The sequence below is a fragment of the Aedes albopictus genome, chromosome 2, assembly GCF_035046485.1.
Source record: "Aedes albopictus strain Foshan chromosome 2, AalbF5, whole genome shotgun sequence".
Classification (NCBI taxonomy): Eukaryota; Metazoa; Arthropoda; class Insecta; order Diptera; family Culicidae; genus Aedes; species Aedes albopictus.
In genome coordinates, this window is record NC_085137.1 from 67188437 (window position 1) to 67203222 (window position 14786).

The 14786-nt window shown below is 38.3% G+C and overlaps 1 protein-coding gene across 1 annotated transcript; it reads right to left on the reverse strand.

Moving 5' to 3' along the window:
* Window positions 1-10948: 10948 nt before the first annotated feature.
* On the reverse strand, window positions 10949-14062 carry LOC109404816 (zinc finger protein 227; the record flags this gene model as incomplete). The annotated part of the gene is made up of 4 exons (XM_019677768.3): window positions 10949-11547; window positions 12593-13562; window positions 13645-13765; window positions 13866-14062. Coding segments are annotated over 4 exons (1380 nt in total), but the record flags the coding sequence as incomplete, so codon positions are not given.
* Between the last annotated feature and the right edge of the window lie 724 nt (window positions 14063-14786).

Consider the following 14786-nt stretch of genomic DNA (forward strand, 5'->3'; position numbering starts at 1 on the left):
AAAACGTGGGTATTATGATTCCTTGTCTAATTTGATGCTGTTTGAGCAAAACTTTGGGCAACGGTGTTATTATTTTCTCCATTTCTTGCTTCATAAACAACATAGTAATCCAAAGTTTTGCTCAAACAGCATCAAATTAGACAAGGAATCATAATACCCACGCTTTTTGCACCATTTCATTGCAGAAACGGAGAATTGGCCTTCTCACCATACTAAAATTCAGCTCATTACTACAAATCTAGTACCACACCGAACGTGCTCCATTCTCCGTTTCTGCAATGAAATGGTGCAAAAAGCGTGGGTATTATGATATCTTGCCTAATTTGATGCTGTTTGAGCAAAACTTTGGGGAACAGTGTTGTTGTTTTCTCCATTTCTTGCAACATAAACAACATAGTTATCCAAAGTTTTGCTCAAACAGCATCAAATTAGGCAAGAAATCATAATACCCACGCTTTTTGCACCATTTCTTTGCAGAAACGGAGAATAGGACAGATCGGTGAAGTACTAGATTTGTAGTAATGAGCTGAATTTTTTAATGGTGAGAAGGTCAATAGGACAGATCGGTGAAGTACTAGATTTGTAGTAATGAGATGAATTTTAGTATGGTGAGAAGGTCAATAGGAGGCAATCAGTGAAGTACTAGATTGAAAGTAGTGAGCTGGATTTTAGTATGGTGAGATTATCAATAGGAGGCAATCAGTGAAGTACTAGATTGAAAGTAGTGAGCTGGATTTTTGTATGGTGAGATGTTCAATTCTCCATTTCTGCAATGAAATGGTTCAAACAGCGTGGGTATTATGATTTCTTGACTAATTTGATGCTGTTTGAGCAAAAGTTTGTGTAACTGTATTGTTGAAGTTGCATGAAATAAATAATACAACAACAAAGTTACCCAAACTTTTGCTCAAACAGCATCAAATTAGCCAAGAAATCATATAACCCACGCTGTTTGCACCAATTCATTGCAAAAATGGAGAATTGAACATCTCACCATACAAAAATCCAGCTCACTACTTTCAATCTAGTACTTCACTGATTGCCTCCTATTCTCCATTTCTGCAATGAAATGGTGCAAACAGTGTGGGTTATATGATTTCATGTCCAATTTAATGCTGTTTGAGCAAAAGTTTAGGTAACTGTGTTGTTAAAGTTGCAAGAAATAAATAATACAACATCACAGTTACACAAACTTTTGCTCAAATAGCATCAAATTAGTCAATAAATCATATAACCCACGCTGTTTGCTCCATTTCATTGCAGAAATGGAGAACTGATCATCTCACCATACTAAAATCCAGCTCACTACATTCAATCTAGTACTTCACTGATTGCCTCCTATTCTCCGTTTCTGCAATAAAATGGTGCAAAAAAACGTGGGTATTATAATTCCTTGCGTAATAGGAGGCAATCAGTGAAGTACTAGATTGAAAGTAGTGAGCTGGATTTTTGTATGGTGAGATGATCAATTCTCCATTTCTGCAATGAAATGATGCAAACAGCGTAGGTTATATGATTTATTGGCTAATTTGATGCTATTTGAGCAAAAGTTTGAATAACTGTGTTGTTGTATTATTTTTTCCTGCAACTTCAACAACACAGTTATCCAAACTTTTGCTCAAACAGCATCAAATTAGTCAATAAATCATATAACCCACGCTGTTTGCACCATTTCATTGCAGAAATGGAGAATTGATCATCTCGCCATACAAAAATCCAGCTCACTACTTTCAATCTAGTACTTCACTGATTGCCTCCTATTTGATGCTGTTTGAGCAAAACTTTGAGCAACAGTGTTGTTGTTTTCTTCATTTCTTGCAACATAAACAACATAGTTATCCAAAGTTTTGCTCAAACAGCATCAAATTAGGCAAGGAATGGGGCACGTTCGGTGTAGTACTAGATTTGTAGTAATGAGCTAAATTTTTGTATGGTGAGAAGGTCCATTATCCGTTTCTGCCATGAAATGGTGCAAAAAGCGTGTGTATTATGATTCCTTGCCTAATTTGATGCTGTTTGAGCAAAACTTTGGGCAATAGTGTTGCTGTTTTCTCCATTTCTTGCAACATAAACAACATAGTTATCCAAATTTTTGCTCAAGCAGCATCAAATTAGGCAAGGAATCATAATACCCACGCGTTTTGCACCATTTCATTACAGAAACGGAGAATGGACCTTCTCACCATACAAAAATTCAGCTCATTACTACAAATCTAGTACTACACCGAACGTGCCCCATTATAATACCCACGCTTTTTGCACCATTTTATTGCAGAAACGGAGAATTGACCTTCTCACCATACTAAAATTCAGCTCATTACTACAAATCTAGTACTACACCGAACGTGCCCCATTCTCCGTTTCTGCAATGAAATGGTGCAAAAAGCGCGGGTATTATGATTCCTTGATTAATTTGATGCTGTTTGAGCAAAACTTTGGACAACAGTGTTGTTTTCTCCATTTCTTGCAACATAAACAACATAGTTATCCAAAGTTTTGCTCAAACAGCATCAAATTAGGCAAGGAATCGTAATACCCACGCTTTTTGAACCATTTCATTGCAGAAACGGAGAATTGCAGAAACGGAGAATTGACCTTCTCACCATACAAAAATTCAGCTCATTACTACAAATCTAGTACTACACCGAACGTGCCCCATTTTCGCAGTTCAATCAAAAGAAAGGTGTAGTACTAGATTTGTAGTAATGAGCTGAATTTTAGTATGGTGAGAAGGTCAATGGGGCACGTTCGTTGTAGTACTAGATTTGTAGTAATGAGCTGAATTTTAGTATGGTGAGAAGGTCATTTCTCCGTTTCTGCAATGAAATGGTGCAAAAAGCGTGGGTATTATGATTCCTTGCCTAATTTGATGCTGTTTGAGCAAAATTTTGGGCAAGTGTTGTGTTGTTTTCTCCATTTCTTGTAACATAAACAACATAGATATCCAAAGTTTTGCTCAAACAGCATTAAATTAGGCAAGGAATCATAATACCCACGCTTTTTGCACCATTTCATTGCAGAAACGGAGAAATGACCTTCTCACCATACTAAAATTCAGCTCATTACTACAAATCTAGTACTACAACGAACGTGCCCCATTGACCTTCTCACCATACTAAAATTCAGCTCATTACTACAAATGTAGTACTTCATCGATCTGTCCTATAGGAAGCAATCAGTGAAGTACTAGATTGAAAGTAGTGAGCTGAATTTTTGTATGGTGAGATGATCAATTCTCCGTTTCTGCAATGAAATGGTGCAAACAGCTTGGGTTATATGATTACTTGCCTAATTTGATGCTGTTTGAGCAAAAGTTTGGTTAATTGTGTTGTTGTATTATTTATTTCTTACAACTTCAACAACACAGTTACCCAAACTTTTGCTCAAACAGCATCGAGTTAGGCAAGAAATCATATAACCCACGCTGTTTGCACCATTTCATTGCAGAAACGGAGAATTAATCATCTCACCATACAAAAATCCAGCTCACTACTTTCAATCTAGTACTTCACTGATTGCTTCCTATTGATAATAGTGTGCAGTCAGAGTGGACCAAATGCTTGATGTCAAGAGAATTGATTTTTTTTTGTTAATATCCAATAATCAAAATAGTTTATCTTCAAAATATAATAAGTTTCCAAATCGTATGACCCCCTAACGCATTATCTGATGATTATAGGAGGCAATCAGTGAAGTACTAGATTGAAAGTAGTGAGCTGGATTTTAGTATGGTGAGATGTTCAAAATTCTCTATTTCTGCAAAGAAATGGTTCAAACAGCGTGGGTATTATGATTTCTTGACTAATTTGATGCTGTTTGAGCAAATGTTTGGGTAACTGTGTTGTTGAAGTTGCATGAAATAAATAATACAACAACAAAGTTACCCAAACTTTTGCTAAAACAGCATCAAATTAGCCAAGAAATCATATAACCCACGCTGTTTGCACCAATTCATTGCAAAAATAAAGAATTGAACATCTCACCATACAAACATCCAGCTCATTACTTTCAATCTAGTACTTCACTGATTGCCTCCTATAGGAAGCAATCAGTGAAGTACTAGATTGAAAGTAGTGAGCTGGATTTTTGTATGGTGAGATGATCAGTTCTCCATTTCTGCGATGAAATGGTGCAAACAGCGTGGGTTGTATGGTTTCTTGCCTAATTTGATGCTGTTTGAGCAAAACTTTGGGTAACTGTGTTGTTGAAGTTGCAAGAAATAAATAATACAACAACACAGTTACCCAAACTTTTGCTCAAACAGCATCAAATTAGGCAAGAAATCATATAACCCAAGCTGTTTGCACCATTTCATTGCAGAAACGGAGAATGGGGCACGTTCGGTGCAGTACTAGATTTGTAGTAATGAGCTGAATTTTAGTATGGTGAGAAGGTCAATTCTCCGTTTCTGCAATAAAATGGTGCAAAAAGCGTGGGTATTATGATTCCTTACCTAATTTGATGCTGTTTGAGCAAAACTTTGGATAACTATGTTGTTTATGTTGCAAGAAATGGAGAAAACAACGACACTGTTGTCCAAAGTTTTGCTCAAACAGCATCAAATTAGACAAGGAATCATAATACCCACGCTTTTTGCACCATTTTATTGCAGAAACGGAGAATAGGACAGATCGGTGAAGTACTAGATTTGTAGTAATGAGCTGAATTTTAGTATGGTGAGAAGGTGAATTCTCCGTTTCTGCAATGAAATGGTGCAAAAAGCGTGGGTATTATGATTCCTTGTCTAATTTAATGCTGTTTGAGCAAAACTTTGGGCAACAGTGTTGTTATTTTCTCCATTTCTTGCAACATAAACAACATAGTTATCCAAAGTTTTGCTCAAACAGCATCAAATTAGGTAAGGAATCATAATACCCACGCTTTTTGCACCATTTCATTGCAGAAACGGAGAATTCACCTTCTCACCATACTAAAATTCAGCTCATTACTACAAATCTAGTACTACACCGAATGTTGCGAACAGCAGTTACGGGCACCGCTCTTTTAGCCAGGTAAATGAAAAACGCGCAGTTTATGCATTTAGCCTATGCTGTAAAGAACTTCGGTGTTTTACCCGTGCTGTTGCTTGGTTTGATGAATTGTTATTGCTTTACACATATTGACAGCACGGGATAAAACAGAAAACATCTGAAAAGTGACATGTACAGACAAAGGGTAATACGACGATACACAGTGGTTCTCAAAACATTTCTCACGTAACACCGAACGTGCCCCATTGACCTTCTCACCATACTAAAATTCAGCTCATTACTACAAATCTAGTACTTCACCGATCTGTCCTATTGATCATCTCACCATACAAAAATCCAGCTCACTACTTTCAATCTAGTACTTCACTGATTGCTTCCTATAGGACAGATCGGCGAAATACTAGAATTGTAGTAATGAGCTGAATTTTAGTATGGTGAGAAGGTCAATTCTCCGTTTCTGCAATGAAATGGTGCAAAAAGCGTGGGTATTATGATTCCTTGCCTAATTTTATGCTGTTTGAGCAAAACTTTGGGCAACATTGCTGTTGTTTTCTCCATTTCTTGCAACATAAACAACATAGTTATACAAAGTTTTGCTCAAACAACATCAAATTAGGCAAGGAATCATAATACCCACGCTTTTTGCACCATTTCATTGCAGAAACAGAGAATTGACCTTCTCACCATACAAAAATTCAGCTCATTACTACAATTCTAGTACTACACCGAACGTGCCCCATTGATCAAGAAAGTACGTGAAACCTCATTTTATTATGGTCCATATCGTATTTTACAGATCATCGTGTTGAAGCATATTGTGGCATTTCGCGTGCAGACAGAGTGGACCATGTGTCTCTAAGAAAAATAGTTGAAATTATTTTATTCTTTGTAATCCTTTCCAAATCAAAATATGTTTGTTTAGTAGCTGTTGGGCATCATATTGAAATAAACCATTTCCCGTTTCATGAAGAAATTGATTTTACCGGTTATTTTAGAATCGTGTGCTTGGTTCACTCTGTCTGAACGAAATTTTGAAAAACGCCAGTCCTCTGAATAAATTATTATGAACTGTGTAACTACAATATTTCAAAAACAAGAGACGAACCAGCTCAGGGCTGAAAGTCTCAAAAATGAAGGAAAAAAATATTACAAAAACGTACCGAACTATGAAAATGCGTTCAAATGTTGTTGGCTATTAAATGTTCAAGTAAAGAACTCTTAAACAGCTCAATAATTGACTACCCTTCGTGATATTGAACTGTTGTACTTGGTCCACTCTGACTGAACATAAAAATTGAAAATGGTAATCATCAGTGTAATGACAGAAATATCAAATTTCAAACTTCCTGCTCCTATTAGCTGTTGTTCTACTTGTGCATAATTTTTTCATCAAATATGTAAAAACTTGAGTACGAACTGCAGTTGGTAATAGATTTTCCAAAAATCGTTAAGTCAGAGTAGAGGACCATGTGTCTTTAATCATATTTCTAGATAAACGACTTTAAAGTTTGCAACTCTATAAGTTTTGAGTTTTTCAGCAAATGTTCTTGAATTTTTGTCATAAATCTTAATAACTATTCATCAAAGCATCGCTCTGTACTGATCGTGAAAAAAACGAAAAATAAAGCCTAAAACCGAGAAATGGCTAAGTAATTGACTGTATTTAGTCCACTTTTTTAACTATGAGAGGTAGCTAAGCCCGTGCACCCAGTGTCAGATGTTCCGTACACTAGGCGCCCTTCACCCTTTGCCAAAAAACCCTTCCGTTACCAACCCCCCCTAACGAGAGTGCGAAAAAATACTCTTTTCGTTATAACTTTTTTGTTTTTCAATATTTTTCAACCAAATTTTGACACAAACAGCGGATATCCTTCTATTTTAAGGATTTGCTAGGGATTGTTGGAATGGCCACCTGGTTCCGGAGTTATTCCGGAATCAAAATGGGTCATTCGATTTGGCTATTTTGGAAAAAGTAAATTTTCGATATGAGAGCCGTTCAGTTTTCAGACCTAAGTGCACTAGAATGATAGAAAAAATTGTCTAGAAGTCCATCCCGGTCACTACGTGCCTTGGAACCCGTTTTACGGATGTTCCGGGGAACCGGTTCCGGGGTCAATTTTTGAATATGATTCAATCCCATCATGCGACACCTCAAACTTCATGATTTTTCAAGATGCATCATTCTGTGCTGTTTGGCGTTGTCTGAAATACTGTTGGCCATTTTGGAACCGGTTTTCGGATTTCCCGGGAATCGGTTCCGATGATTCCGGGGTCAAATTTACGAAAGTAAACAAACACCATCATGCGGCATATCAAACTTCATGATTTTGAAAATTATGGCATTTTATCATAATGGTTGGCCACTAAGGATACATTTGGCCATTATGGAATCGGTATACGGATTTTCCGGAATCCAGTTCCGGGGCCAAGTTTTGAAAATGGTTCGATACCGTCATGCGGCATCTCGAACATCGTGATTTTCAAAATACATCATTCTGGGCTAATATTGCGTTATCTGAAATACTGTTGGCCATTGTAGAATCGGTATTCAGATTTCCCGGGAATCGATTGCGGTGGTTGCGGGGTCAATTTTTTGAAGATAAACACCAGGAATTCCTACGGAATTTCCTACAGAAATTCCTCTGGAAATTCTTCTAGGAATTCCTCCGGAAATTCCTCCAGGAATTCCTCCGGAAATGCCTCCAGGAATTCCTCCGGAAATTCCTCCAGGAATTCCTCCGGAAATTCCTCCAGGAATTCCTCCGGAAATTCCTCCAGGAATTCCTCCGGAAATTCCTCCAGGAATTCCTCCGGAAATTCCTCCAGGAATTCCTCCGGAAATTCCTCCAGGAATTCCTCCAGGAATTCCTCCGGAAATTCCTCCGGAAATTCCTCCAGGAATTCCTCCGGAAATTCCTCCAGGAATTCCTCCGGAAATTCCTCCAGGAATTCCTCCGGAAATTCCTCCAGGAATTCTTCCGGAAATTCCTCCAGGAATTCCTCCGGAAATTCCTCCAGGAATTCCTCCGGAAATTCCTCCAGGAATTCCTCCGGAAATTCCTCCAGGAATTCCTCCGGAAATTCCTCCAGGAATTCCTCCGGAAATTCCTCCAGGAATTCCTCCGGAAATTCCTCCAGGAATTCCTCCGGAAACTCCTCCAGGAATTCCTCTGGAAATTCCTCCAGGAATTCCTCTGGAAATTCCTCCAGGAATTCCTCTGGAAATTCCTCCAGGAATTCCTCCGGAAATTCCTCCAGGAATTCCTCCGGAAATTCCTCCAGGAATTCCTCCGGAAATTCCTCCAGGAATTCCTCCGGAAATTCCTCCAGGAATTCTTCCGGAAATTCCTCCTGGAGGAATTTCCGGAGGAATTCCTGGAGGAATTTCCGGAGGAATTTCCGGAGGAATTCCTGGAGGAATTTCCGGAGGAATTCCTGGAGGAATTTCCGGAGGAATTCCTGGAGGAATTTCCGGAGGAATTCCTGGAGGAATTTCCGGAGGAATTCCTGGAGGAATTTCCGGAGGAATTCCTGGAGGAATTTCCGGAGGAATTCCTGGAGGAATTTCCGGAGGAATTTCCGGAGGAATTCCTGGAAGAACTACACAGAAAAAAATGTTGTGTAATATTACATCTGAACTGCTGCAACCCGATCAATACGTCGATTGCATGAATATTACATCGGACGATGTACACATAAGAACAAAAGATTTTACATCAAAACGATGTAATCGTACATAGGAATCGTGATTACATTGATTATTTAGTACATCGGAATGAATTACATCGGGCGGGTTGCATTTATTTTTTGCTGTGTACCGTAGGAATTCCTGGAAGAACTTCCGTAGGAATTGCTGGAAGAATTTCCGTAGGAATTCCTGGTGGAATTCCTGGAGGAATTTCCGGAGGAATTCCTAGAAGAATTTTCAGAGGAATTTCTGTAGGAACTTCCGTAGGAATTCCTGGTGTTTATCTTCGAAAAATTGACCCCGGAACCACCGGAACGGATTCCCGGGAAATCTGTATACCTGTTCTACAATGGCCAACAGTATTTCAGATAACACAATATTAGCCCAGAATGATGTATTTTGAAAATAATGATGTTTGAGATGCCGCATGACGGTATTGAACCATTTTCAAAACTTGGCCCCGGAACTGGATTCCGGAAAATCCGTATACCGATTCCATAATGGCCAAATGTATCCTAAGTGGCCAACCATTATGATAAAGTGCCATAATTTTCAAAATCATGAAGTTTGATATGCCGCATGATGGTGTTTGTTTACTTTCGAAAATTGGACCCCGGAATCATCGGAACCGATTCCCGGGAAATCCGAATACCGGTTCCAAAATGGCCAACAGTATTTCAGACAACGCCAAAACAGCACAGAATGATGCATCTTGAAAAATCATGAAGTTTGAGGTGTCGCATGATGGGATTGAATCATATTCAAAAATTGACCCCGGAACCGGTTCCCCGGAACATCCGTAAAACGGGTTCCAAGGCACGTAGTGACCGGGATGGACTTCTAGACAATTTTTTCTATCATTCTAGTGCACTTAGGTCTGAAAACTGAACGGCTCTCATATCGAAAATTTACTTTTTCCAAAATAGTCAAATCGAATGACCCATTTTGATTCCGGAATAACTCCGGAACCAGGTGGCCATTCCAACAATCCCTAGCAAATCCTTAAAATAGAAGGATATCCGCTTTTTGTGTCAAAATTTGGTCGAAAAATATTGAAAAACAAAAAAGTTTTAACGAAAAGAGTATTTTTTCGCACTCTCGTTAGGGGGGGTTGGTAACGGAAGGGTTAAGGTAAATCTCTCCTTCGTCGCCTTTTATAAGCACGGGCCTGGGTCGAACATTAAGCCCTTTGGAAAAAAAAATACTTCGTTGATAGTGAAAAATTTATTGTAATAAATCGAGATCTTGTCATTTTCTGTAACAAGTTGGGATAAAGAATAATTGCCACGCCATCTTTGTTGATTGTTTTGTGTCATGTCCGACAATTCGACAATGATTTTTGCCAAGCCGAATAATCTAAAACAAAATCCGAAAAAAAACCGGTAAAACCAGCAAAAGTTTTTTTATATATTTAGGCTAGGGAAAACTAGTGCCACTCTCTCAGTTAGGGTTAATGGCAAAAGACTTTCAAACCATACTTTCAATGGTTAACGTGCAGCACACGTGCTCGACCAAATCAAAACTACGTGCGTAACTCCAATTCCATCCGAAGATTTTCACAAATTCAAATGTAAATATTTAAATTTCCAACGGAATTTTATACAAGTTCATGTGTGGATTTTAATGTAAACAATTTCAATTCATATGCTTTTCGTTGCTAACCGTCGTTAACCGCGCCTAACTGCTGCTCAGTTAGCAGCGGTTAGCGACGGTTAGGAACGGATAAATGCAGATTTTCCGGATAGGAAAGGATATGTCATTCCCCTTGTTTTAGACGGTTTTCTACAGTTTACCAATAAAAGCATTACAACAAAATTCTATGTTGTTCATTTACCAGAAGTAAGCAAAACTCTGGCGGCTATTGGTGCTCGCAGAATGCTGAATTGGAATTCCAATAGAAACAATAAAACTTGCTGTAGAGTTGTTTAGTGATTAAAGTATAATTAACCGAAAGAGCACATTTTCCCAAGTATAACTCATCAATTATATGTTACTCTAATACCCGAGCTAATACCCAAGCCAATATGTACCTTTGTTTTGATAGTCAAACAAACAAAACAATTTTAATTCACATGGATAAAATGTCAGTTCAATCGATAGAATAGCAACTCGCCCTGAACAGAAATATTCCACACAACTTTAAATGAATTTTTAAAATAATTTTTGGGCACCCAAGATGATGAAATTTTAGATTTAGATTAGGTATAGTTTTTAAGGGTTTTTCAACGTAAATATTAACCTTTTCTAAATGATTCATAATCAGCATTAGTTCGATAATTTGTATATTGCTTTTATTTACAACATATATGTTCGCTAACACAGTTGACTTACATTCGTATTGCAAAATTTGGTTTAGTGTTTTAACATAAAGCTCAACGGTACATATTTTCAACATAACTGCTTTGACTTAATAACGACTAGATAATAAGTTACTACATAAACATAATGACTTAGACCATTGACATGGTACAATATACCATCGCAGACATTTTCACCAAATATTTCTACAATATTCGTGCGTTTTTTAACGTTCCTGTTTTGCGTTGCTTGTCAAGTTTAACCCACAAGCTCACACTTGATCTGCTCGTTTATTATTTTTTTCTCATTGGTTACTAGTAAAGGGTACATTAATAAAATGACGCAGAAATGCACAAACTTCTCATCGAAAATCTATCGGGTTAAATGCAGATGATTTCTAGCTGCTAGTTTTACGGACGCGCTCGTAGTGTAGATATGACTCTAGTATAAAAAGTATCTGAAATTTTTATCAAACACTTTACTCCCGATCGTGTAATTTTCGATGGCGCTTCAAATTGGAAGAGCAAGAAAACTTTTTCAGGCACACATCGCAACAATATGGTCGTTCACCTGAAAAATAAAAAAAATGTTACGTTCAAGCGCATACACGGCTATATATCGAAATGTGATTTATCGATGTTCAAAACCTAGCATCCTCATGATAATGTTTGGGGTGCCTGGAATATAAAACGGCTTAAACCCCTGTTTGAAAGCCTAGAGCAGTGATCACAAAAACCGAGTACCAATGTGCAGTGTCCGAGCCGCTTTCGACCAATCTTCAATTGGCTATTTTTTTCCCAATCGGCTGATCTGCCATCAGCCGGAACACTTTTTGATTCCTTCCAGTCGAGAATAAACACCGAACCGTCCGACACAACAATATTCACAAAACTAAAAATTCTGGCTCTAGCTGTCAAGCACGTTCAAACCAAAGTAGTCAGTATCCACGTTAAAAGCAATGCCCACTCTAGATACTACACAATGCACTTCATTATGTTAATTGCAATCATTTTTACAAATGAAAAAATCCGAAATAAACAACTGTAGTCTGTAAAACGTTTCTCAATCTGTAGACCGTTTTAAAGCACATCTTCAATTTTATAGTGGCTGTGTTGGACATAAAATTATCGCTTTTAACTCAGAGCCTCCTCTGTCTCTTATCTAACACAATGCCCTAAGGCGCAGCGGTTATGAAATGCTACCGCTATTGCTGCGAATAAACGGAAACCTTCGGTTCAGTTATCACTCAGTATCCTCGTTCACAAGCTGGTTCGGTTAGAATTGTTCCATGCTGAATTTTTATGCTTTACTTTGCAACCTAAAAGTCTTTTTTTGTCATATTACAGCCACTGCAGTTCTATTAATGGATTGATGATTTATTTTATTGGGGATGAACCAGCCTCGGGCTGAAAATCTCCCTAATAAAGCTAAAAATAATAATAATAATTTATTTTATTGTGTTTAATTTTCGTTCGATCATCAGTAGGTCATGTCTTTTGGCTCGAATTCAAAGAACAAAGCACAAACGGCAATGATTCACTGGATTCAGATTATATTCTGAAGGTGCAAGGTTTTGATTCCGCGATATCGTGGTCAGTCTCCAATAGTATCTTACCGGTGTGTGTGCGGTAGTGAAGTTCCAGGCTGCGAGCGTTATCGAATACCTTGGTACAGGTGGTGCACCGGAACGGATTTTCGTCACTATGCACCCGATAGTGAGTTTTCAGTGTTGATGCGTTAAAAAATGATTTGGAACATATATCACATTTGTATGGCTTTTCGCCGTCGTGCAGTAGCATATGCTGGCGGAGATCACTGAAAGATTTGTGGCACACATGGCATTCGTGGCTGCTTACTCGATTTGGTGGGCCACGATTCAGGTTGACCGGAGATTGAACCTGCATTGGTTTTTCAGTCCGAATGTTGATGATGTTATTATTGATATTTAAGCCACTCGGACTCGCCATCAAGTTCGTACTTGCTTCATTTCGATCCCTTCTATTGGGCGAAATCGGAGTGGTCTTGATCGCAGTTCTTTGCGAATATTTCACCTTTGAATGAATATATTCCACGTGCATATTCAAATTCTTTGCGAAGTGAAACGTCTTTGGACAGTAAAAGCATTTGAAGATTTTTTCTTCTTTGTGACTAGTAATGTGTTTCTCAAGCTGTTCCAAAATGGAAAACTCAGCAGAACAAAATTCACATTTAAACAAAGGAACTAAGCTGGCATGACGACTAAAATCAATACCATTGTTTGTTAGGAGACTTGTCTGAATAGGCATTCCTATTCCATTGGAACTCGCGTCCATTTGCATGTCTTCGGAGACATCATTTGATTCAGATTCGTCCCATTCTTCAATATCAGCTTCATTGATATCGTCATCGTCATCTTCATCCTCCTCCTCGCCGGTAGTGCCGATAATAAAATCTGGTTCTGTTTTAATTACCACTTCCGGCTCGAGGAAGGTCGATCGTAGATATTCATCGTTCTGAATACACTGCTCACGGAACTGATGGAATCCTTCTACTTTAGATCTGCATGTAACACATATCGCAGTCGGATAGCCAAGCTTTTGGGATACCTTCAAAAAAATTGGACGGTAATTTGTATCATTCAAACTTTGATCTTTAGTAATAAATCTCCCAAATCGGCATCATACGCACCTTCACCGTTGTGCAGTCGTAAATTAAAGTCTGCAGCAATTCACTTCCACTATCACCAAAAATAGATTCCAAGTTGTCATCGCCGGACAAGCAAAGCCTGCAAATGTTTTCTATTTTTGCACTAGAAAGGAAGAAATTTTCAGCAAAATCAATTTCATTCGGTAGCATTGAATTTCGATGTCAAAAGTTGAATCAGAGTGGTGCTTTCCCAAAATACTTACTGAAAGGTGCTCATGTTTGCATGAATAACATTTGCGTATCTTTGGAGAAAAATTTTCAGATAATAGCTGGCGAAAAATTGACGAAATAATTTTTTTCTTCGCGGAAAGTGTTTACTGCTGCTGTTGGTGATGGACGACTGATCTGTCAAAGACTGACAAAATAATAAAAAATAGGGTTGCTCAAAATGGAATAATTTAATAAGGGAAGATTCAAAAATTACGTCCATCGTTTTTCGGGTTTTCTAGACCCCCCCTCCCCCCTCTGTCACGCAATTTTCCTATACCCAATACACGTACTGTCACACTTTTCTAGACCCCCCCCTCCCCCAAATGTTGGACGTAATTTTTGAACGTTCTCTAAGTGCGTGTACGTGTTCACTCGTTTGACTTGTCCGTCATGGGTCGATGAACGTGTTCATTCGTTTAACTTTTGAGCGGAGCCGGAGTTATCAAGGTGCTAAGGTCCATATGGTCCACTGCACGAATTTATGCTGACCTGCTTACTCGGATTTTTCATGTTACCCCACGTTTCGATTAGACAGAAATGTCTTGCCATTTAATTATGTTTTCAGTTCAAAACCGAATTAGCGACGTTTTTTCATTTACTTCCGATGCTTTTGCCTTAAGGACAAGGTATTTGGAGTACATTGCTCAAAATTTCTAGAGCACCGTTTTTTAGAACCGTTGAACGGATTTGGATTCAAATGCATCACGCTGTTGACAACCACTGAACAATTAGCGTGATGCATTTTCATCCAAATCCGTTCAACGGTTCTAAAAAACGGTGCTCTAGAAATTTTGAGCTATGTACTCCAAATACCTTGTCCTTAAGGGCTGTTTGCAGTTCAGAAGGAATTTCTCGGCCTATCTTGATGCATGGGAAATTCCTTGCCTGAATCGCCCAAGAAACCGTTTTTCTTC